General features: G+C 44.2%; 3 protein-coding genes across 5 annotated transcripts; 2 read left to right on the forward strand and 1 right to left on the reverse strand.

Moving 5' to 3' along the window:
* The first annotated feature begins 623 nt into the window (after positions 1-623).
* On the forward strand, positions 624-1,469 carry msgn1 (mesogenin 1). Its single transcript, XM_089022001.1, has one exon. The coding sequence runs from the start codon at positions 868-870 to the stop codon at positions 1,360-1,362; it is 495 nt and encodes a 164-aa protein (XP_088878127.1). The 5' UTR covers positions 624-867; the 3' UTR covers positions 1,363-1,469.
* A 110-nt stretch (positions 1,470-1,579) lies between these two features.
* Positions 1,580-3,440, reverse strand: mrps10 (mitochondrial ribosomal protein S10). The gene is made up of 7 exons (XM_089022000.1): positions 3,332-3,440; positions 3,141-3,193; positions 2,925-2,988; positions 2,712-2,851; positions 2,372-2,480; positions 2,173-2,262; positions 1,580-2,095 (listed from the first exon to the last, which is right to left on the reverse strand). Exons 1-7 carry the CDS (start codon positions 3,401-3,403, stop codon positions 2,009-2,011), a joined length of 615 nt encoding a protein of 204 aa, XP_088878126.1. The 5' UTR covers positions 3,404-3,440; the 3' UTR covers positions 1,580-2,008.
* Positions 3,441-3,619: 179 nt separating this feature from the next.
* tulp4a (TUB like protein 4a) lies at positions 3,620-24,516 on the forward strand. 3 transcript variants are annotated; one of them, XM_089021995.1, is made up of 14 exons: positions 3,620-3,778; positions 6,737-7,466; positions 13,286-13,414; positions 13,498-13,659; positions 14,085-14,265; positions 15,329-15,436; positions 15,510-15,676; positions 16,449-16,673; positions 16,751-16,985; positions 17,589-17,733; positions 17,884-18,055; positions 18,142-18,235; positions 18,831-22,045; positions 22,739-24,516. In XM_089021995.1, the coding sequence occupies exons 2-14, from the start codon at positions 7,215-7,217 to the stop codon at positions 22,853-22,855; spliced, it is 5,202 nt and encodes a 1,733-aa protein (XP_088878121.1). In that variant the 5' UTR covers positions 3,620-3,778; positions 6,737-7,214; the 3' UTR covers positions 22,856-24,516. The 3 variants fall into 3 exon arrangements, with proteins under 3 accessions (XP_088878121.1, XP_088878125.1, XP_088878124.1); XM_089021999.1 differs by having other exon boundaries at positions 17,911-18,055; XM_089021998.1 differs by having other exon boundaries at positions 16,754-16,985.
* The last annotated feature ends 563 nt before the right edge of the window (positions 24,517-25,079 follow it).

A 25,079-nucleotide genomic window follows, 5' to 3' on the forward strand; every position in this document is an offset into this window, starting at 1 on the left:
ACTAAATAACAAATAATGTGACGACACAAAGACACAGTCATTCAATCTTAAGCACTTTCTGCACCCTCTTTGTTGCATGAAGCAGTTCTAGATGAAAGATAAATTCAACGCATCCTTTTCACCACTGGATCAGAGACGTAATGGTGGAACATGCACGTCTGCTACAAGCTAATCGTTAAAAGCAAAGACAAAGTTGGAGCATCCATTGATGAAAAGAGACTGTCTCACATCTCCTGCTCCATGTAAATCTGCTTCAATTCCAAGCCGTGAGTTGGGCGGTTCTATAGAAATGGAAATAAATGTAAAATAGAATTGAGTTCAAGCCATAATGCATTATGGCTTTGCAGTTATTCACTTTTGCACATTTAACTCATGAATAGACATGCTCAGTTTTGGAGTTTATTTTATTGTGTTTGTGTTGCATAGTTGCGCTTATTATGCTTCCAGTTGTTTTTTTTCCCCCTACATTTTTTCCAATTATAGTTGTATTGTGCTCGGTAATAAAAAACAAGAAACTACGGTGCAGTTTCCCCCATTTTATAGTCCTTTAATTCGAGCTAACACACCATTTTTAAAGTTTGGCCTGCAACTGTTGTGGCGTACTGTGGGGGGCCTGCCCCTTCATTAGGCGCATCACATCAAACTGATAATTGTCACCTCACAGACTTTAAAGGCTCATCTCCCACAAAAGGGAATCTAATTATTTGTCTTTCTGTCGCATTATCCGCCCATTTAGCCTTATTCGCACCTCGGTGAGAACGAACGACGTCCTCCTCGAAGGTCGCATTTTGCCACTTGTGCTTCGCTTTGAACTAGTCCCTCCTCCTTTCTCCGCCGCCTCAGCTGTGAACTCATAAAGCACCGGAGATGCTCCCCGCGTATAAAAACGTCATCTCCTCCGAGAAACTCGTCTGCTGTCATCATCTCTGGATGCTGATTTTTCTCAACATGGACCTCGATGGTGAAACATCCGAAATCCTAAACGACTGGAAGGTCGGGGAACAACTCCACTCCTCCGACTCCTCTCCGGAGTCTCATTCTTCTTCTTCCGTGGATTGCGTGTGCTCCTCGCCGGAGATGTTTTACTCCGGAGGTCAACGCGCCTATGGCTCTCCGGGGCGGGGTCGCTGCCCCAAGGCGCCCAGGACGCAAGGCAAGGCCAAGATGTCCACCAAGAGGCGCGTGAAGGCGAGCGAGAGGGAGAAGATGAGGATGAGGAGTCTCGCCGAAGCTTTGCACCAGCTCCGGGATTACCTGCCGCCCGACTACACCACGAGGGGCCAGCCTCTGACCAAAATACAAACCCTCAAGTACACCATCGAGTATATTAACAAGCTCTCTGACATTCTGAACCGTGCGTAAAAGTCACCATTTTACGCACGCATGTGTTACGAGACCCAGCTCGTATTTGGACATCTTTTTATATTTTTACTTTTGTTAAATAACTACTTTACATGTTAATAAGTGTGTTTGAATCATTACGTGGCTTTGCTCTTTCCTGGATGTAAATATATATTTTTTCGAGGTGACTTATTGTTTTGTATATGGTGATACGATTGTTAACACTAGCATTGCAGACATCATTTGGTGACATTTTGTAGGCGTTTATCATATCATATCTCATTCATGTGAACAATTTTGGAAAGAAGTAGCTGCAAATATGCCCGTTTGTAGCGATCAGTGCCTTTGTCCTACTAAAAAAAAAGACACATTCTATTTTCTTTGTCGACAATATCGCTGTACTCCAAATTCACAGGTTAAATTGGTGAACATCAGATCTCACATTGAGGATTATAATTGAATTGCAATCCAATCATACTCAGAATACCCAGAACAATCTCCAATCACATTTCGCTGAAACCATTTACTTTTTTTGATACAAAAACAAGACACAAAAATGACAGTTATTGATAATATTGTCCATTGGCATGGTGACATAGTGGTTCGACCATTGGCCTTGCTTGGAAAGCTTGGTCTTCTATGCAGTATGTGCCCTGTGATTGACATTTTATTGACTTGGCTTCTCCACTTCCTCCGTGGGCTTGTCCCTACACATGGGCTCCTGGATGTGTTCTGGAATTTTCTCGATTGCAACCTAATTAAATAAACAGTCACATTATGATACTTGTGAACACCCCTGTGGTTCAAACAAACAGCAAGAGCTCGACTCACCTTGGTCACCTGCATAGCTACACTTTCTGGAAGGTTCCTCTGAATGTATTCCAAATATACACGAGCTGTGGAGCCTGTTAAATGAGACAACTGCAAAAACAAATTCTTTGTTATGACCACTATTTTTTAATAGCTTCCTTATAATGTGTAGTTATCCGCCATTCAATCTGAATGTATTGTATTTTTAAAAAAATCGTACCTCAATACACCTGTAGTGTGTCCTCATCTCATATTGAACCCTGTGTTTTTTGAAGATGTGGACCGACTTAAGCAGTGTTAACCTCTCCATGTCTTTGGGGGGTTCAAAGCTGCAGCAGAAGAGCAGGAGGAGATGAAGACCAGAGACCCTGAACAATCGCCACATCATAGCCCTAACAGTCCACCCAGACTTCTTTAAAATGTGTATCTTTATTTTTTATTGATTGGTTTGCCAGGTTGCTGCAACTTTGTGGAATATCAATAGAAGAAGACATGAAATGTGTCTGCCAGTCCCTTTCAAATAGAATCAAGTGAAATTGCCACATATTGCCAAGACTCACATTTTTCCAATATTGATGCCAAGCTCTTTGGCCGCCATGGTGGCGAAATACTCATAACTGTCCAAAACGGCTCTGTCGTGGCCTTTTACCATCACAGTCACTTTCTGAAAAAGTGTGTCGGGTTCTTCTGTCACAGTGATCTGAAAGGGAAATGTGAGAATTGCTTCTTGGGTAAAGTGATGTTTTAATGGTGGTGTGATTGTGACAACTCACTGACGACGCGGCTGTTGAAAACCCCATGGGTATGTGGAAGGATGGGCTGAGATAGAGGGGACACCTGTAGAGATTTGAATGCAAAAAAAAATAGATTAATTGTTCTGCATGTCAATCTAAATAGTTGGCGTAGTTAGAAGCCTGAATATATTGAATATTCGTTGAACAAGTGACATTTGACGATTTACTCATGTACAGTAGAACAATGTTACATACTGAATGGTAAGCAATTTCTTGTTTCCTGCACAATGGGTCAAAACTTGTAGTCCCTATAAAACGTGCAAAAATTAGCAAACGCTCGGTTACAAAGAGAACACCAACACGGTAGATTCCTTCCATGCAATGTTATGGGTATACACGTGTATGTAGAACAACAAATGTATTTAAAATAACCATACACGCATTACCGAATGTGAGATTCTGTTGAATATCCTTGTCAAAGAACAAATTTGTCTTCGAAGAGCCATGCAAGCTGCCATATTTCCAACCTGCGACTCAAAACCGGAAGTTATACGGCTCGTACTACTGCCCCCACGTGGCCAGGAAAGTACATAAAAACTGAAGGAATTACCATTTTACGGGGGTACCTGGGGGATTTTTTTCCACGAGAACTATAAAACAAACTCATTCCTATTTTGAATTCCAAATGTATTAGCATGGCCACGTGGCTGACATGATGAACGTGCTTCATTTTCGTGCTTTGACGTCAATGATTCAAATGATGTTTGAACGTGAAGCGTCATGTGACCATCACGTGACCCCCCCCCTCCCCGTCGGGGCCCTGTTGCCAGTTCCAGCAGATCTCCGGTTCGGCTCACACACACACCGAGCAGGGAACAGCGACAACACCCAAGGTAAGCTTCACACATCATTGCCGGGCTCCCTGCACTCTGCATTTGATACTCAAAAATATTCATCACAATGTATGACATTATACTCATGGGTACATTATGTTGAAGTTGCTACATGGCCAGGGTTAAAAACGCGAAATGGGGAGCCGACTGGTCATGCTAGCAGTAACTGGATAGCGAGCGGTTCGAGAAGCAGGATGGACAGCCCCAGGTTCCTGCCTTGGCTAGTTCTAGAGCTGCCAAAATTAGCGTTTGTAGGCCGTCTCTCTGTGTCTGTTTCTTTCTTTTTCTTTTTCTCTTTCTCTTTCTCTTTCTTTCTCTGTCTCTCTCTCTTAATTATAATAACAATGTAAAAAATGCGTGCATCTGTTGGCCCAATAGAATATAAGGACATGAAAAGCAGAAGGGAAAAACATGGATGTGGGGTTTTGTTTGATGGCGATGTTTTGATGCTCACAGTTCACAAGGGAGTTACCTTAACCGAGCACCATTTGAACGCGAATGTCGTATCGTTCCACACGTTGATACTATTTGATGATCATGATGATAGGGCTGTTATAGAATAGAAACTGTTAAGTTTTTTTGGAACGTCAGTATATATTTTACCACACTATTCGTATTCACGCTTTGTTTACTTCGTGTGTTTGGACGCGAATGGGCTGGCTATCCATCATCATGTGCTAATTGAAGCAGAAGCTAAAATGGTAATACATTCTTGTTCAATTATTTATGTAGTCGTTATAAATCCATCAGCTGCAAAGAATAGTCATGTATCTAGAACGTGCCATAAGTAGCAAGGGAATATTGAGAGGGTAATTTAGGCGAGCACATTAATATTTATTTGCTGAGGTACCCCGGTGGAGCTGAGCTGTTATTCAGTAATCTATTCATCTCGTAATGTTCAGGGTGTTCTTTGTTTACATTTTTTCCATTGTTTAAATTGAGGCAAAGATTGTACCTTGCTGACCCGTGCCATGTTGTGCATGTAAATTCAACATATATTTTTTTTGTATTTACATTGTATCTATAAGCACCTTTTCTTACTACTTACTTGAGTTAACATGTTCTGATGAGAATATTACACTTAAACACAAAGACATAATGACAACACAAAGTCATAGTCATAGACATTCTTAAGCATGTAGCAGTTCTAGATGAAAGAGGAGAGGATCAAAGCGTCTTTTCACCAGTGGATCAGGGACATCATGGTGGAATGTGCACGTCGATTGCAAGCTAAATGTTGAAAGCAAAAGCGCAGCTGTAGCATCCATTGACGAACAGAGATTGTCTCACATCTCCTGTTCCACATCAATCCGCTTCAATTCCAAGCCGCGACAGTTCCACATCGGTGCTCTGCGCTGATGCTCCTTTCTTCTTATTGCGGGCTCCTCAAGCCATGCATCCATCCAGCCGCAGACTGTCCAACAGCACCGACCTTTCTGCTGAATAACGCAAGGCTGTGAAGATGCTGCCCATTACAGTTTCAGCGCATCCCGAATATACAGTAAAGTCTCGTTATATCGATATTCAAGGGAGTCCGAAAAAATATCGATATAACCGGGACTATCGATATATCCAATATCGATATAACGAGACTTTACTGTATTTGTATGGAGTGTCCAAAATCAGGATTCTGTGCTGTTTTGACAACTCCAAATTGCACCTCTGCGATAATTCTGAAGTAAGAATAAGGGGTACAATATAAATACAGTAAAGTCTCGTTATATCGATATTCAAGGGAGTCCGAAAAAATATCGATATAACAGGGACTATCGATATATCCGATCCTGCGCCGAACTGCATTAAACAAAAGCCGCCAAAAGAGGGCAGCCAAGCGCCATATAAGAAACGGAGCTGGCCATTAGCTCCCTTTTTTTTTTGGGTGAGAGATGTTCCCCCAATGTTGCCTCAAAATGGCACATATAATTCTTTAATGATTGTAAACATGTATGCTTTAATCTTCAGAACTACGGTGTATTTGAAACATATTCATAACTAGATGTGTAACAAGAAAGCATATTATCCGAATCTGAAGCCATTGTTTGGATTCACAAGCAATGCAAGACGTCTTGGCGTGAAGTCATTTTTATTTGCATTTGAATAAAAAGTGACATCGGCTGTCCTTTAATACACAGTATGGAATATTAATAATTTTCAAAATCATCGTGCTTCAGCAGACAAAACAAGAAACATTGTTGCAAAAACGATTGCATTCATATACAGTACAGTGGGCATGTACATAACACAACAGGGAAACTGCAGCGCTTACATCTTACTGTATTATGTATACAATTTAAAAAAGTCATCAATCTTCTTCTGCTTCCCATTTTTACCTTTTAACACAAACACTTCAATCTCGTCTGCTGCACACGAGCTAGCGTCTGAAAATGAAAATGGCTCTGCTACACGGGTGCTGGGCACGTAACCAAGTCACCTGACCAAGTCGACCAATGGCGCGGCTGATGGCGTGACACGTAACCAAGACACGTGACCAAGTTGACCAATGGCGCGACCGATGGCGTGTCACGTGACAAAGTCACACGGCCAAGTAGACCAATAGCGCGACCGATGGCGGCTCATGTGACCAAGTCGACCAATGGCGCGACCGATGGCGGCTCACGTAACAAGACACGTGACCAAGTTGACCAATGGCGCGACGGATATATCGATATAAACAACAAAAATGGCCGGCGGGGGATGAAAAGGAGCACCGTAATAACCTGATTATCGTAATAACCGGGTATCGTACTAAACGGTACTAATTATACATAAAAAGACTAGAAATGTGCAAGGGAAATGAAAATAGTATCGTAATAAGCGGTACTATCGATATAACCGATATCGATATAACGAGACTTTACTGTATTTGACATCTTGTGTTTATGTACCAAACGCTAGTGTTTATTTATGAGCTTTGCTAAGTGAAACTGTGATGTGTGTTTTTCCTTTGGCCTGCCTCAGTGGGATGCCCAAGATTTGCTGGCATTATGACATTACTGGGAGGGGCAATGCTCCTGCGAAGCTCCAGCTGATGGAGAGGAGTCCCTGCTCCTCCTACTCCAACTCCTTTCACACTTGCTGCCAGGATCGGATGATGAGGACTCAGCGCGGTGGTGGCGACACTCAAGCAGCGCCGCGATCGAGAACGAGCCGAAGGACATGCTGAGCGGACTTGTTTGTCGTTGTTTACATGTGTTTCTTCCTGGATGTTCAGTCATGACAAGTGCCTTCCCAACACGGATTTTCCTTTTCTGACACTATCCGGACCCTTGCAGAGGTTTATTTATTTATTTTCTTTCACCGATGTCCAGGAACTCACAGATTCTATGCACTATTGCTGTCTCCCACTCATCATTGAACCTGTAACCTCAGCACAGGACTCCTGAAGGAATAATTTCACAAGCCCCCTCGGGTAGCTTCTTCCTCATATGACGCAGAAATGTTTGCGTCGGTGGAACACGGCCCCGTCCTCTGCAGCGACTCCAACATCCTCTGCCTGTCCTGGAAAGGTCGCGTTCCCAAGAGCGAGAAGGAGAAGCCAGTGTGCCGAAAGCGCTACTATGAGGAGGGCTGGCTTGCCACCGGGAACGGCCGAGGTGTCGTCGGCGTCACGTTTACATCCAGTCACTGCAGGCGGGACCGGCCAACTCCACAGAGGGTCAACTTCAACCTCAGAGGGCACAACAGTGAGGTAAGATACAAGTACAGTGATACATCGCCTTACGAACGCTTTAGCTCACGAACTTTTCACCTTACGAACATTAAATTCGTGAGAATATAATCTTAGCATACAAACTAGTTTTCGGCGGACAAACCAAACCACACAGCGCCACGGTGGCTGGCGGACTAGATTTCGGCGGATGAATACCAAACCACACGGTCGAACAGTGCCACGGTGGCTGGCGGACTAGTTTTCCACATCCCCGTTAAGTGCAGACATGGTTTGCTATTGAGTGGAGTACTTTTTTAATTATGGGACCGAAAAAGACCCCACGACGAAGAAGACAAAAGAAAATGACGGTCGAGCAGAAGATGATCATCGAAAAACACGAACAAGGTGTGCGCTTGTGTGATTTCGCGTCCCAGTAGCAGTATGCTAAGTCGACCATTGCTACGTGTGGCTAGGGGTGTTTCTGTGTTGTGTAAGCAACGGTCTCAGGCAATAGAAGAGGTTGAAATACGTCTGTTGATTTGGATTAACGAAAAGCAGCAAGCAGGGGACCGTGTGAATGAGGGTGTTATCGCTGAGAAAACGACTTTATTATACTGTGCAGTTTATTTCGTTAATTACAATACAATAGCACATTTATTTTAAGTAAAATGGGTATATTTTGTGTAGTTTTAAAGCTTATTTAATAGAACATTCTTTTTTATGGGGACCAGGCAACAGATTATTCTCATTTTTAATGGTTTCTTATTCGTAATGAATAATTGGCGGACGAACGTTTCGCCTTACACATACTTTCTGGGAAGCAATTAAGTTCGCAAGACGAGGTATCACTGTACCTGATCTTATCCCGAGTGAATTAAATGGAGAAGCTGTTGAACGGCAGCATCACCAAGATTTCAACCAGATCTTGTCGATTGTACCTCGCTTGAAAAACATAAATAGGGAATATTTTTAGAATGCTTTTTACTTTGAACGCTGCAGAATAATCTCCTCTGGGATATGATTCAAAATAGATCAACATAGATTACGCGCGCAAGTCCTTTCGTTGCATTCCGCCAAGTACTTCTCCCGTGCACTTCACGTGCTCTCGAACCTGTCTGACCATTTGACCCATGCGACACGTTTAACAGGAAGTTGCTAATCCAGCCACGGAGGGCACACGTTGCATAACCGGCTCGGCTGTTGGATTTGAATGCAAGATCACGATAAATTCAGCATCACTTTTATAGCCCACAAGCAATTGGCCAGTTCAATCCGAATCAGAGTTATCTTTATTGGCCAAGTATGTAGAACACACAAGGAATTTGTCTCCGGTAGAACGCGGTGCACTATTATCATGATAAAAAAGACATGATAAATAAGCTTGGAGGACACTAATAAAATCTAATCTAATCAAATTCCTTAATGAAAGTGGTACCTCTCAGGAACAGCTCTGAGACAATGTGCAATGTGTAAAGTATCAATGGCTCGAGGAAAGAAGCTGTTTAAATCTGCTGGATTTGGTGCGCATGGATCGTAGCTGAGGGGGGTTGCTGGAAATGGTGGTGGGCGGGGTGCGGAGGGTCCAGTCGGTTTTTTTTTCTGCGCTCTTGTCGTGTCTTGTTTTGAGGTAATCTGATCGACGTGTTTGTGTGACTGACCACATGCTAGTTTGGACACACTTTTGAGCATAAGGGTCACGTTTAGATTTGATGTGTTATGTCAGAGTCCTTTAAAAAAGCTTACACAGCAATTTGAATAATTGAATTGTTTACATTGATTGAGTTCAAGACTACTTAAGTCCCCCGTATATTTCCACGGCAACCATCCTTGTCCCTGTAATAGGAACAAAAGAGTTCTATCCTAAAACTGGGAACCTTGTTCACATTTTGTGCTTGCACGGTAACATTCATGGCTTATTTTCATTGCTCAGCGATATGATCTGGATACGACGTAGTACAACAGAAAATTGAGTGTTCCCACTTTGACACGAAACTCCCAAAACATGGTAATGATGAGTAGAATTGTGCCCTGTTTAGTGTACCATGAAACCTGCACCCGTTGCCCTTTGTCTTAACATCGTGTATCACTGCAACCTTACTCTCTTTTTTGTCTAACAGCACAGCAGTTCTCTTCTATTGAGTTAAGCATGTGATTTAATATCTCATCCTAATCAGCGTTCTCAGACCATCCCTACCGTTTGCTCCTGAGCCAGCTGGTCTTCCCTTTCCAATCATGAGTGAAGATTTCCAATCAGCTCACAATCGGATTTTATTCTAAATAAATCCCCTCTTATCCAAGCCAGCACTTGCTTGTTGGAAAAAACAGTGGCAAAATGATCTTGATATTGATTTTTTTTTTGAAAGAATGTGGAGTTTCTCTCCCCAAAATGTATTTTGGCAAAAACAAAGATCTTCATGCCAGCATTCGGTGTTGCTATGGACATGTCTGCTCTTGCCTTTGTGATGCTGCACCTTGGTAATGTCCTTTCACTTTTGCTGAGTGCACCGTAACCACCAAAGCTTACCCTTGATTTGATTTAGCCTCTTTTTTTTTTAACTCGCTGGGGTCAGATTAGCGACCCATTCTGAGACGCTTTGACAAGAGGCACCACATACATGAAAGATAACTATCCAAAGTGTATAGTACAGTATTTATTAATAGATAAACAGCAAACCAATCATTTGAGGAATCAGAGACCTTGTCTTCTGAAATTTTGATTCACTAAGACTAAATACAGGTTTGCTGAGTGCACCGTAACCACCAAAGCTTACCCTTGATTTAATTTAACCTCTTTTTTTTTTAACTCGCTGGGGTCAGATTAGCGGCCCATTCTGAGACGCTTTGACAAGAGGCACCACATACATGAAAGATAACTATCCAAAGTGTATAGTACAGTATTTATTAATAGATAAACAGCAAACCAATCATTTGAGGAATCAGAGACCTTGTCTTCTGAAATTTTGATTCACTAAGACTAAATACAGGTAACATCTGACTTACGAGCGAGTTGCGTTCCGACCAAACGGTCGTAAGTAGAAATGGTCGTAAGTCTAAATCCATTGAAAATGTTGAATAGAGACTCGGAGGCTAAATGACACGCAAACATCCCCCCTCTGGTGCCATCACACGGTCGATTGCTGTGCGAGAGTGAGATGCTGGCTGCCTGGCCTAAATTGCGCCTTGCGGTGCCAGGCGTATAATTAACATTTTAAAAAATAGGGTCTGGAGGACATGATCGTAATTACGGGTGGTCGTAAGTCGATGATCGTAAGTACGGGTGGTCGTAAGTCGAGTTGGTCATAAGTCGGATGTTATCTGTATATAGTTGAACCACCACCGTAGGGCCAAATAAAATGTGGTGAAATATTTATCATGGGAAGATCTACTGTGTTGCATTTTATATAACATCGCCAGTCTCTGTAAAACGCTGATAACCTTGGCATCGAATTTTACACATTGTTAATTCTCACCTTTCCAATCATGACGGCAAGGATAATTGCGACTCTTTTATTAACGAGATTTTCTCGCTGTGATCGCCGCCATCCCTTCGGTGTCCTGCAGTGTCTTCTCCTGATCACGTCTGTCCCCATGTGACGTCTGATCTCTCCTTGCTCGCCGCATCACGGCGATGTGCTCAGCTGTTTTCCCCCGCGGGATGCCTGACGAGCTCGCGCTAATCTCCGCACCCTGCTAAATTTACACTCACATGCGCAGATTATTCTCACCCCGACGCAGATCGTGGTGCAGGACATGACATGTGTGCTCATGGTGCACCCCCCACTGCCCCTTCCTCGTTTTGATTTACCCCTTAGTTGGGGTTTAAAAGAAGCCTGATATTGTTGCCGCATTAAAAAAAGCATATGGAAAAATTACATCACTGATAAAACAATTGTTGACGATTCAAACGTGATTGTACTTTTAGTGACCTGTCATCCCTTTGCAGCAATCGAACGTAATCCTCTGGAGCATCCTATGAGTCAGTTCCAATCTTTATCCTCATTAAACAATACCCATGTGGTGGGGTTGACGTCAGTGCATCACAAACCTGCGTCAAAGCGTGTTCATGGCATTTGTTTGGCAGCAGAATTACTGTATTTTCCGGTGTATAAGGTGCACCGGAGTATAAGGCACACCCACAATGAATGATGTATTTTCAAACTTTTTGCATATATAAGGCGCACTGGAGTATAAGGCGCACCTTCAACGAATGAAAAATGTTTTCCAAATATAAGGCACAACACATTATAGGGCGCTACCGTCGAAGCTGGAGTTACGCACTATTTCTATGGTAGCGGGAAAGGAAGTTGGTGGCTGCTGAGAATAGTTGCGAGACCTGTTGTGTCTCAGTATTACTTCATATACTATAAGGCGCACCTGCGTATAAGTCTAGGGTCATCTTTTGAATATAATTAAGGCTTTTTGGTGCACCTTATACTCCGGAAAATATGGTTTGCAAAATTATTATGATTCAAAAACACTGCATTATGTATTGGGAAACAACTAGAATTATATATATGTTTTCAATTGTCTGAAAGTATAGTTGCCTTCAATTAGTGTTTGTCCACTGTTTATTTTTTGAACGTGTTGGCAGTCAATCACGAGGCGTATTAACTTATTCACTTCCAGATGTGCAAAAATGTGTCCACTCCAATGCCAGGTTTTTTGTTATTGTCACTCAAATTCCAGGACCCACAAAGTGTTGAGTTTTAGGACTACATAAACATTCAATGCAGCGTAACAAACCTAAGACTTTCTTCTTTCATCGGAAAAAATAATTAATTCTGAAGTTATATGGGTCTCGAGTTACAGTATATGAGCTTGAAATTAATGTGGGTGTCCAAAATACAGTGCAATTCATACATATTGGTTTATACAGCGTTTTAACAACGGGTGATGCCGGAATAAAGTAATAACATGGAAAAAAGGAAATGCTGCCCCCTTGTGGCAAGGAAAAATTGCCAGAGGCCATGGCCAGCACTTTATCGGCACCCAAACAAGAAAAAAACCCGAACAAATTCGGGAATGGCGCTTTACGTCATATGTTCAATTCCCGAATAAATTGAATGGCAGCTAATGAGGTCATGTTTACACCTCATGGCAGTTTCGAAAGGGGCTGCCAATATGTGGGCCGCCACATCATCGCCAAGAACAATGTTAGTAAGCTGGAGTTTTGTTCTAAAAATAGCTCAGCGCTAATGGGATTTTTTTTTCTTGTGAATTTTGTTTTTATCTGATCCAGAAATAGATCAGGGTGTGTTTGTCTGTCGTGACATGGTGTTAGGGTCGGAGCAGGGCGGGGATCAAGGCCCCATTGAGCTTATCAAAAAGGTTAGCCGTTTTCAGATTCACACTCTGAAAGTATAAGCCTGGCTAAAACGTGCCTCATGTTGTGCCCTGGAGCATGTACTGCCCACGTGCTTCGCTGAGTGAGAGCTGTGCAGCTTCCTGCTCAGGATAATTCCCATGGGAATAGGCTGAGTCACGCCACAGAAGAACAAGTAGATACTGAGAGAGACACACACATATGCAAAAAATAAAGAAAAGAGCTTGAGGGGGTAGTGATGTTTTTTTTTTTCAGGTGACACAAAATGGTCCTTGCTGCTCTGTACTCGCGAAAATGTCTGTAGCTGGAATACGGGTACTCTCCAATCGACGTAGTTGACATCAAACGACTTCTATTTTCATCAGCAAATGTTCCGCTTCGATCATGTGTAATACATCTGATAATTACAGCGCCTCAGCGGAGTTTTCAAAAAGAAGTTAAACCACTTAATGATATGTTGTATACGAACGACTCCATCTGGTTCACTGCTAAACTTAGCTCCATTTGTGATTATATACACGCTTCTTTTTTCAAGGTGGTCCTGGTGCGGTGGAATGAGCCATTCCAGAAACTGGCGACCTGCGATACCGATGGTGGCATCTTTGTCTGGATCCAGTATGAGGGCCGCTGGTCCGTGGAGCTGGTCAATGACCGTGGAGCTCAGGTTTGACTTCGCCAAAGTGAAAATGATGAATATGGAAACCTCGTATGTTATGTATTGTACACTGAGGATTTGTTCAACTGCAGGTGAGTGACTTCACGTGGTCGCACGACGGCACCCAGGCGCTCATCTCCTACCGCGATGGCTTTGTGCTGGTGGGGTCTGTCAGCGGGCAGAGACACTGGTCGTCCGAGATCAATCTGGAGAGTCAGATCACCTGCGGTATTTGGACACCAGATGACCAGCAGGTCCTCATGCATCTTTATTCATGCAATTTGCCTCTCGATCCATATTGTACTCTATTTTCCGGTGTATAAGGTGCACCCAAAAGACTTATTTCATTCAAAAGATGACCCTGCGCCTTATATGCAGGTGCGCCCAATATGTGAAGTGATATTGGGCTGCAACATGTCTCTCGCAATGACTCTCCGCACCCACTGAGCCCATTTCCCTCTTATACAAGGAGTGTGTAACCCCAGCCTCTACTGTACTGTGTATAATGTTTATATATTATATTTGGAAAACTTTTTTCATTCATTGAATTTGAGCCTTATCGACCGGTGCACCTTATACGTGGTGTATGTTTGAAAATACACCATTCATTGGGGGTGCGCCTAATACTCCGGTGCGCCTTATAAACCATAAAATAAAATATTTTCCTGTGCCCGTGCAGGTTTTATTTGGCACAGCCGACGGACAGGTGATCGTGATGGACTGCCACGGTCGAATGCTGGCCCACATTTTGCTACATGAGTCGGACGGCATCGTCGGTATGTCGTGGAACTACCCCAACTTCCTGGTGGAGGACAGCAGTGAGAGCGACACGGATTCGGATGACTACCCCCCACTGCAAGGTTCGCCTGCTCGACAATCGCATGCCCGTCGTCCAGCTGTTTTATTTGCCGGCTGGGGGAAAGCAGATGCGTTGCCATCTGTGAGCTTCTCATTTCCGTCCCCCGTCTCTTGTCAGCCCCTGATAACTATCTGTGTTTGTGTGCAATTCTGTCTAATGCAGCACATTTCTATTGCACTGCCAGTTTTTACAATTGGCTTCATTTAAAGGCAATTCTCGGACCGCACCAGTTACAGGTATTTGTTTAATCTGGACAATAATGTACTGACAGCAAACTATTATCTGAACTGCACATACTGTATTTTCCGGTGTATACGGCGCACCGGAGCATAGCACAGCCATACCTGTCAATTTATATGTTTTCCCCGTATTTTATACTTTATTTAATCATTTCAAATAATGTACAGCGTACTATAACCTTTATACGGGAAAAATATTGGGAGCCGATTTTACAACACTGATCGTGACTATTGTCACGGCCAACGAGCAAAAATAATCCTCAATCGAATATAGATTTTTTTTATCGCTGCTTACGGTAGGATTGATAAAAGCATAACGTGAGCATGCAGTAAATTGTCTGCATTTCCGCTTGTTAGCATTTCTTTATCATTTCAAATATTGTAATGTAGGGCATACTATAACTTATACGACACTTGTAATCATTTATAAGGGCAGCTATTAGCCAAGCTTTACAGGTATGATAAAGCGCACCCCCAATGGATAATGTATTTTCAAACTTTTTCCATATATAAGGCGCACCTTCAATGAATGAAAAAAGGTTTTCCAAATGTAATATATAAACAAAATAAAAGCTTTCGAAATATAAGGCACACCACATTATAAGACGCTACAGTAGAGGCTGAGTTTACGTACTACTTCTACAGGGGGAAATGGAGTTGGTGGCTGCTGACAGTAGCTGCAAGACCTGTTTTGGATCAATATTACTTCACATATCAGGCGCACCTGCGTATTAGGTGCCGGGTTATCTTTTGAAGAAAATCAAGGCTTTTGGGTCCGCCTTATACACTGGAAAATATGGTAAATTGGTTTCGCTGTCATTACAGTGCACAGACACAAACCTTTGCTGACAGTCAGCTTCACCTCGGGAGACATTAGCCTGATGAACAACTATGATGACCTCTCACCTACCCTTATTCGCACCGGGCTGAAAGGTAAATCAACTCACCCCCCTAACTTTTTTTTGCCCCATGAACATCTCATCACTCTTTCTATCCTTTTCCACAGACGTGATTGCCCAATGGTGCTCGCAGGGTGACCTTCTGTCAGTGGCCGGCATGGAGAAGACGCCTCTCTCCCACGACCCCTCTTGTCCTCCTCCTGCCAGGAATGCCATTGCCAAGTTTTATAACGTCCGGGGGGAACACATTTACACACTGGAAACACCAGCGCAGGTTAATATTTTTCACTTTTTTCGGGCATGGGCGGTATGAAGGACCTGTTCCTCACAGTTTTGAGGTTTTAAATGTACATTGCAATTGGCTGGTGACCAATCCTATGGTGTGCATCACCTCTCATCCAAATGTCGCTGTGATGGACTCCAAAAACAGGGCGATATAACCCACGTGCATGGAATGTGTTTCAATGCCTAATGAAAAAAATACTACACATTGACTTATATTGCCTTTCCAGCAGCTCATGTATTTCTTTTTTCTACTTTCATTCCTTTCATCACTTTGCTGCTGTGAAATGTAAATTTCTCCACTGTGAGACTAATAAAGGCAAATCCAATCCAATCCAATATAGTGCTTTTTGGTCGTTAAAACGCTATATAAATCAATCTGTATTGTATTGTATTTTACAACAGCTGAAGGTATAACAAAACACTTAACATGGACAGCTATCAGATACAGGGAATAAAATGACAAAGATAGTTGGAAAGGACCAGTGAGTGAAACCAAGATCAAGTCAGAATGACATAAAATGAGTACTAGACTCTTGTGTCATTTTATTTCATGAACTTGTATCAGTGGACACATCGTCTTTCTGGAATTGCAACATTGTAAAATTCAAGCACCTTCTCAGATTCCAATGCGCAAATTGAATATACTGATTTTCATCAAGCATAGCATTTATTTATTATGCGCTGCAAAAAAATAAAATAAAATAAAGTAAGTTTTCCACTCACTGAGCTTACACAGTCCTACTCGTCTGTTTCCCTGGCAGCGCCCCATCACCACACTCTGCTGGGGCCACCGAGACACCCGTCTCTTCCTGGCGTGCGGCCCGGCGCTCTACGTGGTGCGCGTGGAGCACCGCGTGTCCACCCTGCAGCTCCTCTGCCAGCAGGTCATCGCCACGGCCGTAAAGGAGGAAAAGGACGTGGCCAAGCTCACCATGCCGTCTCGCCTCTGCTCCTATGTCACGTCCGCTTTTAATCCCACCGTCAGGGTACGACAATGTTCAGACGCTGACAAATAATCACAATGACAACAAAAACTTAATTTCTACTCCCTTTTGTCCCCCAGCAGCCCATTCCGGACCCCAACAACATGCGTGACTTTGTGAGCTACCCAACAGTTGGCAATGAGCGTCTGCATTGTACTATGAAGCGTACAGAAGACAACCCAGAGGTGGGCGGTCCCTGCTACACTTTGTATTTGGAGTACTTGGGCGGTCTGGTGCCCATCCTCAAAGGTCGACGCATCAGTAAATTGCGGCCAGAGTTTGTCATTATGGATCCCAAGATGGATGGAAAAACAGGTAAAGCGTTCTAGCTTGTGTTTTTCTGCTAGTCAACAACAAACCACAATGACATGAACCTCTTAACTTATTCACTGCCATTCACAAATTTATTCAGGAATTGAAAATATGAGTTAGAGCGCCATTCCCGAATTTGTTCGGGTTTTGTTTTTTTCATGCTTGAATGCCGATAAAGTGCTGGCCATGGCCTCTGACAATGTTTTTTTGCATTTCCACAAGGGGGCAGCATTGCTCTTTTTTCTATGTTAGCGCTTTGTTCCAGCTTCAGCTGTTGTTCACGCACCATATACTGTCAACCAATATATAATTATTACATTGTATTTTGGACAGCCACCCTCATTTCAACCTCATATAACTCCGGACCCATATAATGTAGGAATTAACTCTTTCTTTCTAACACTGTACTGAATGTTTATATAGTCCTAAAACTCAATATTCTGTGGGTCCTGAAATTTGAGTGACAATGACAAAAACCCTGGCATTGGAGTGTGCACATTTTTGCACATTTCTGGCAGTGAATGACTTAAAAACCCCACAACAAGAGATCTAACTTTTTTGTGTGTGTGTTTTTGTGAACTATTTCAATTCCTTCTCTCTTTTCAGATGAGATATATGGCAATAGCCTGATATCAGCAATGATTGACAGCTGTAACTGCTCGGACTCGAGTGATATCGAACTCAGCGATGACTGGGTCGGCAAGAAGTCTCCCAAAATATCCCGGGGGAGTAAGTCCCCCAAGCTTCCCAGGTGACAAATCTCACCCCATAATTTGCTTTTATTTGAATGTTTATATTCCCTAAACCCATTTCCCTTAGCGTAATTGGTTCTAATGCATTGTTCTACACTGCATGCTTATGTCATCTTTTTCCCCCTTCCTGTTTGCTACCTTCTTTGTAGAGACTTAGTTTGTCCCTTTACCAACAGAATCAACATCGATCCAAGGAAATCGCCCAAACTGTCTCGCGCCGCTCAGGAGGTTTCTCGGTCACCACGTCTACCCATACGCAAACCCTCCATTGGGTCACCCAGTTTAACACGGAGAGAATTTCCTTTGGATGACATCACTCAGGTACTCGCCACCTTTGACTTCCACAATCCATTTTAATTGTTTCATGAGTCGTTTCTGACCAATGTGCTTTTGTGCAAAATTTTCAGCAAAGCTACCTTGCTCAGGTGACATCAAATATATGGGGAACGAAATTCAAGATTGTTGGACTTGCTGCATTTTTGCCAACCAACCTTGGCGCAGGTAATCAGAATCAGAATCATCTTTATTGGCTAAGTATGTAGAACACGCTGTACTAGTGCACTAGTACAAATAATCATAGGAGACACAAATAAAGGCTAATGTAATCTAATTCCATTTTCTTGCTTGGATGCCGATAAAGCGCTGGCTCTGGCCTCTGGTAATGTTTTTTTTTTCCATTCCACAAGGGGCAGCATTTCCCTTTTTTCCATGTTAGCGCTTTGTTCCAGCTTCCGCTGTTGTGCAAGCGCTATTTTATCCAATATGTATGTACGTATTCCATTGTATTTTGGACAGCCGTCCTCATTTCAAGATCATATAACTCCACACCCATATAATTTTGGAATTAACTCTTTTCCTGATGTAAGAAGAGAGTCTAAGGTTTCTCACGCTGCATTGAATGTTCATGTAGTCCTAAAACTCAATATTCTGTGGGTCCTGGAATTTGAGTGACAACGACAAAAACCCTGCCGCTGCAGTGGACACATTTTTGCACATTTCTGGCAGTGAATGAGTTTAAAAAGCTTACACTGCAACTTGAATAATTTGTTTACATTGATTTAGTTCGTCTTGTCGTTCCGATTTGTCTCTCCGTCAGTCATCTACAAAACCAGCCTCCTCCACCTGCAACCCAGGCAGATGACAATCTACCTGCCGGAAGTACGCAAGATCTCCATGGAGTATATCAACCTGCCCGTCTTCAGTCCGAACGTCTTCAGCGAAGACGAAGACGACCTCCCGGTCTCGGGCCCTGCCGGTGGCGCGGATGACAACCCGCCCTGCACCGTCAACATCCCCATCGCCCCCATCCACAGTCCCGCCCAGGCCATGTCCCCCGCCCAGAGTATCGGCCTTGTCCAATCCCTGCTAGCCAATCAAAACGTTCAGCTGGATGTTCTAACCAACCCCACAGCCAACTCCTCAGGAGCCGCTGCCGTCGCCGCCGGTTCTGACCAAAGCCAAGAGGCCGTTCTTGGAGCCCAGTACACAATACCCACCAGGTACTCTAGTCCTGGCCAAGTCATCTTTGGAGGGCTGGACATGAGTCGCCTCACCGTGGGAGCTTCTCACTCTCATCAGCCAACACAACAACTGCAGCAGCAGCAGTTGCACCAACTCCAACATCATCAGCAACTACAGCATCATCAACAACAACTTCAGCAGCAGCAACAGCAGCAACAACAGATGCTGCTGCAGCAGCAGCAAATTCAACAACAGCTCCAACACATGCAGCAGCAGCAAAATCAGCAACATCATCAGCAACAGCTCCAGCAGCACATCCTGCAACAGCAGCTGCAACACCAACAGCAGCAACACCAACAGCAGCAACAAATGCTTCAGATGCAACAGCAGCAGCTGCAAATTCAAATTCCCGTCGCCTCTATGACACCCGTGCAGACTTCGGGTGCGTCCGCGCTTCCAACAGGGGCGCTGCAGATCCAGATCCCCCACCCATCGCCCGATCTGCTTCTCGAAAAGGGAAGCACGGGTGAACACGAGACCCTTTTGAAAATAAAAACGACACGATTGCTGGCTGAGGCTGACACGGTGGTGTTTAGTGCGCCTTTGGAACTTAGTAAAATGAATCCCCCTCCTCCCTATCCCGGAACGGTGGCCGCTGCAGTGGCCGCGTCATCCGCTTCCACGCCGAACACCAGCGTGGCCGCCAACGCCTCCTCTGGAACGCCACCTCCTGGTGATCTCGTTGCCAAAAAGGGGGAGATCCAACTTTATCCCCAAAGTCAGCCGCAAGGCCAATACCCCACACCGCTTGGCTACGAGCGAATCACCACTTTTGACAGCAGCGGTAACGTGGAGGAAGTCTGTCGTCCTCGAACGCGTCTCGTCTGTAATCAAAATGTCTATAACCTGCAGGGGCCTGGAAGCTCTGCCACCCTTAGGGTCACCTCATCCTCCTCGGCGGAAGGCAAAAAGATCCAGCTGCCGTACAGCTCCGCTACCCTCAACAGACTTACCGCACCTCGCTATTCCATACCTAGCGGCGACCCGCCCCCATATCCGGACACGGCCAACCAGAATACTGGAAGGAATCCAGGACAAAAGCTGGACAGCGGCCTTATTCACGCCACTCTCAGGCGGAATAGCCGAGAGGCTACCCTGAAAGTGTCTCAAACAATGGAGCCGCCCAGACCGCTGCCCCCTAAAACGAAAAATAATTCACTTTTAGCTTCCTACCAGCACAGGGCGCAAACAGCTTTATACACCTGCAGTCAGTGTAGCAGCGGGTCCAGCGTCGGAGTCACGACTCCTGGTAGCGCCAACGGAATAGCGGGCGGGACCATAATCAGACAAGATTTTCCGCCGGGGAACGGAGCGCCGCACAGCACAGTTATCGTCCACTCCAACAGCGCTACCCCACACGCTTCACAGTCATCTTATGGCCTCCTCAACTCCCTGGAGGGATCCGCACACACGGCGGGAGGCGGTACGGGCAGAGAACGCGTAGATTACGTGAATTCGGCGTTTACAGAGGATGAAACGCTCCATCAATCCCTCAGGCATTTGGCTTTAGGAGGAAATGACACGTCGGGCTTGCTCGTCAAACGCCCACCTCCTTATCAATGGGACCCCGCCGCCACCGAGGAGGTGTGGGTTCCACAGGAACGGACTGCCACGCTCAACCCAACCAGCTATCCGGGACCCCATAAGCCGCCCTCGCTTATCCTCAGTCCCTCTCAGCACCTAGATGTGTCCAGGCTGCCTTATGTGCTGTCTCCCAAGTCGCCGACCACCCCTGGTAGTACCGCCCCGGGGTACCAAATTTCCCTCCAGTACCCCCCAGTCACGGCCTACCCAGGAGGTCAACTTCAGCCCATCCTCACATCACCCCGACCCTGTTCCTCCCCAAAAGAAGTGGTTGCCCCTGTTTCGCTCACAGAGCAGGACACAACGATCGTCTTATCTGCCGGCTACCCTGCGGGTTTAACAACCTTGGCCTGCTGTCCCGTACCACCGATGTACCCCAGTAGTGGACTTCCCGTCCCCCCCATCGCCCTCCACACACCATGGGGTACGTATAACCCGTGCCCCCCTAACCCCAGTCCCGCGGTGCCTATACCTCCCAAAGCTTCCCATCTGGCGGTTGACAAAAATGCTCTTTCTCCACCGCCGCCGCCCCCGCCTCCTCTACCGCCACCCCCACCGCCGCCACATACAGAATTACAAAACCACGCAGGGCTGCAAGAAGCCATGGCGGAAAGCGGCGAAGGATTCCAGGAAGTGCTATCCTTAGCCGAAAGCCCCTTGCCGCCTCGCTCAGAGAAGTTCAGCAAAAAGAACCGCAAGAGGGCAGACGGCAGGATGGAGGAGGCTAACGTGCCACCTTTGGCTGAAGCCAGCAAGTCCAGAAAGGAGGGGAGGGCGTTAGGGGACTTTAACGCCCTCATCTCAAGTCCACGACTGGGTGGGAGAGACAAAAAGAAGGTGAAAGGACCGAAAGAGCAGCTCAAGGCTAAGAAGCTAAACAAGGCCACCCCCGAGTTCCAGGACAGCTCGGATAGCGAGCCGGAGCTTTTCATCAGCGGCGACGAGCTTCTCAACCAGTGCCAGAGCGGAAAAAAAGGCTGGAAGACAAAAAGGAACCTCAGGGCAGCCAGCGAGTTGGAAGAGATGAAATGTCGCAAAGCCAATGAGAAGGAGGACCGAGGACTGGGAAGTCAGGGATTCGTGTACGTCATGGCTAACAAACAGCCGCTGTGGAATGAAGCCACGCAGGTGTATCAGCTGGATTTTGGGGGGCGCGTCACGCAGGAGTCTGCCAAGAACTTTCAGATTGAACTGGAGGGCAGGCAGGTAAGAAAGACACACACACACTTGATCTTTATTGTGAATAAGCTACACAGGAAATCAGGGATGCATCTGGGCCGCGCCCTTGCGTTTATCTATGAATGAAGTATTTGACTTGAATTCAAATTATTTACATATTGGAAAAATAGATTTTAGTCAAATAATAATAATGGGTTTTTTTTTGCAATTTAAAAATATTGCTCCAATGAATTTATTTAGGTTCATTTCAATCAATATTGTATACTTCGGCAATCTAAGTATACTTCGGGTCCATCAAATCCCTCTACCCAGTTGACGCTCCAGGAGGACGCGATGCATAACAAAAAGTAATGGCTGCTGGCACGTAATTCAGTAATTACGTGCCAGCAGCTTCCATAACGGCTTACTGAAGACCCAAAGATATATGTTGTACTATAAAAGCTGTGATTTTAATTTATGACTGTTAGAGCGTCTGTGTTTTATACTTGCCCATTCAGTATTTGACTTAAACATACATTCCATACAAAATATAGCATTGAAGCAACTTACGACCAAATTCACCTTAAGAACGACCGCTCGGAACGTATCTCGTTCGTAAGGTGGGTAGCGTCTGTATTATTATGATGGTGATGATGATGATGATTATTATTATTATAAAATGGATATGTAGAACTGTGAGAACGTTTAGCAAACGTTTTTGCTCCCCGCTGTCTTTTGCAGGTGATGCAATTCGGCCGCATCGACGGCAATGCCTACATCCTGGATTTTCAGTATCCTTTCTCCGCCGTGCAGGCCTTTGCGGTAGCTTTGGCAAACGTTACGCAACGCCTCAAATGAAACCGCGCCCTGCCGCATGGGATTTTCAGGAAGTCGCCATTTTTTCCCCTGCCCTCTCCCAAACATTGACATATCCTGGGTCCACACAGGGGAACTAACTGATACCGCTGCAATACACGATGCTGCCACTTGAGTTGCGGTTGCCGGGCCAGCGAATGCAGTGCTGCGTTTTTTGGCAACCATCATGCAAATAGACGCTGTTTTAGTTAGTCGACTTGACACTTTTAGACAACCAAGAGCGGAAACTGCCCATGTGCAGTTTGAATACTATTTTTTTTTATTTTTTAAAGGAGCAGCAGTAATACTTGAAAACCACACTCTGGTGACGTGTTGATTTTCTCCAGAGCACACACAGGTACTACTGGCACCTCAAATCCATTGCTGTACAACACTTATACACAATATACAACAATATAACTCCACTTTTCCTTTGAGGGGGGTGCTTGTGACGCAAACTGGTTGGACGGTCAGCTTTTTTTTTTTTTTTTTTTTTTGCTGTCTGTCATTCCTTCAGTTCACACTTTATAACTGGTATGATTGCTGGCATTGAGATTGTTTGACCTTTTTTTAATGCATACACAAATTAAGAATGAAGAAACATGAATTAAGTTATGCGTACTGTACATTGTAAATTGTTGCCATTGTTTGCGTTTTCTGTGTGTGCGTGCCTGCGTCATCACCCATATTGTCAATGCACTGCTTACATTTAAAGGACAACCGACACCACTTTTTTGTTTCCTAACTGACATCAGAAAAACGTTTTATAGCATCTAAAATACCCAAAACACGCAGGCTGATATTTTTAGTCAAATGCTAAACACCAACAAAAATGACGTTACGTGTCTAAAAACTACTGAAAACGGAAGTGGCCAGTTTTAGAAGGTCCCGCCCCCTTGTTCGTGGTGTCATGCCAAGACGTCTTGCCTTGCTTGAGAAACAAAACAATGGCTTCAGATTCGGAGAAGATGCTTTCTTGTTACTCATCCAGTTATGAATATGATTCAAATAGTTCTGAAGAGGAAAGCATACATGTTTGCAATAGATTAAAGAATTTATTCCGCGTCATTTTGAGGTATCTGGACTGCAATGTAGCGTCCCAGAAAATGCATAAGATGGCGCCCAAGCTCCTTTGGAAATGGGCTGATTTTTTTCTCGTGGGGATTTTTGTCAGCGAATATCAAATAGTTTTCGGTGCACCACACAAGGCTTCACCATTGCGTTATTTATGTGTTTTCCTTCTAATTTCGCCATCAACACGAATTTTTCAGACCAAACAAAATACCGCAAAATGCACTGACGTGATGAAAGGACTGCTACAGTGTGTCCTTTCTCGGTCAGGGGCGTTCCTTCCGTGACGTGACTTTAGGACTCATCACCACACCAACTCAAAAACAAGACTTCCGGAATATTCAGCGCAAGTCTTAAAAAGTAAAATATCGCTATATGCGGTGGAATCTTTGTAAAATATGCTCAGTAGAAGTCATTTGAAGCGATTTTACAAATTATGGACACAACTTGTCCGGAGGCGTCGGTTGTCCTTTAAGAGACTTAAGTTGTGATGTTACTTTTGCGTCGACGTCAGCCATGGAAACTTGTCACTTCTGTGAAGTGCGTGTTCAATGAGGAGATTCACCCCCCACCCGTCACCCACCCCTACATAATCTAAAACATCACACTTAAATGAGGTGCAGGGAATATTTTTCTACGTGTCTCTCACAATCTCATCATAGTAGACATATCAGTCAGTCATACTGAAATGAAACCTGATTTTTGTGTGAGTGTGAAAGAGACTTGGGGGACTTTGCCACTGTGTTTCGATGCTGTAATACTGTTCAATGCAAAAACGGAAAACTTTTTTGCTGAATTTATTTCTCTCTGTAGTCAACACCAATGAAGGATGAAGCCAGTGAGTTAAATATCTAAATATGGTATGCTGCGACGCTTGCGTTTTACATCATAACAAAACAATTTTTTTTAACGACATATTGGACCAGCTCAAATTTAATACATGAATTTTTATTCTCATAAATACTCTTTTGTAGAAGAACTTGTAATTTTGACGTTAATATTCCCAACTTTAATTTTATTAATTATATTCAGACTCATAATTCCTACCCTTTTCCCCCCTCAACATATATAATTCTTCAAATTAGGACTTCTTTTTAACTCAGTCACTGCCAGACATGCAAAAATGTGTCCACTCCAGTGCCAAGGTATTTTTCAT

This window comes from Hippocampus bargibanti, linkage group LG19, assembly GCF_051943395.1.
Source record: "Hippocampus bargibanti isolate YZ-2025 linkage group LG19, ASM5194339v1, whole genome shotgun sequence".
Taxonomy (NCBI): Eukaryota; Metazoa; Chordata; class Actinopteri; order Syngnathiformes; family Syngnathidae; genus Hippocampus; species Hippocampus bargibanti.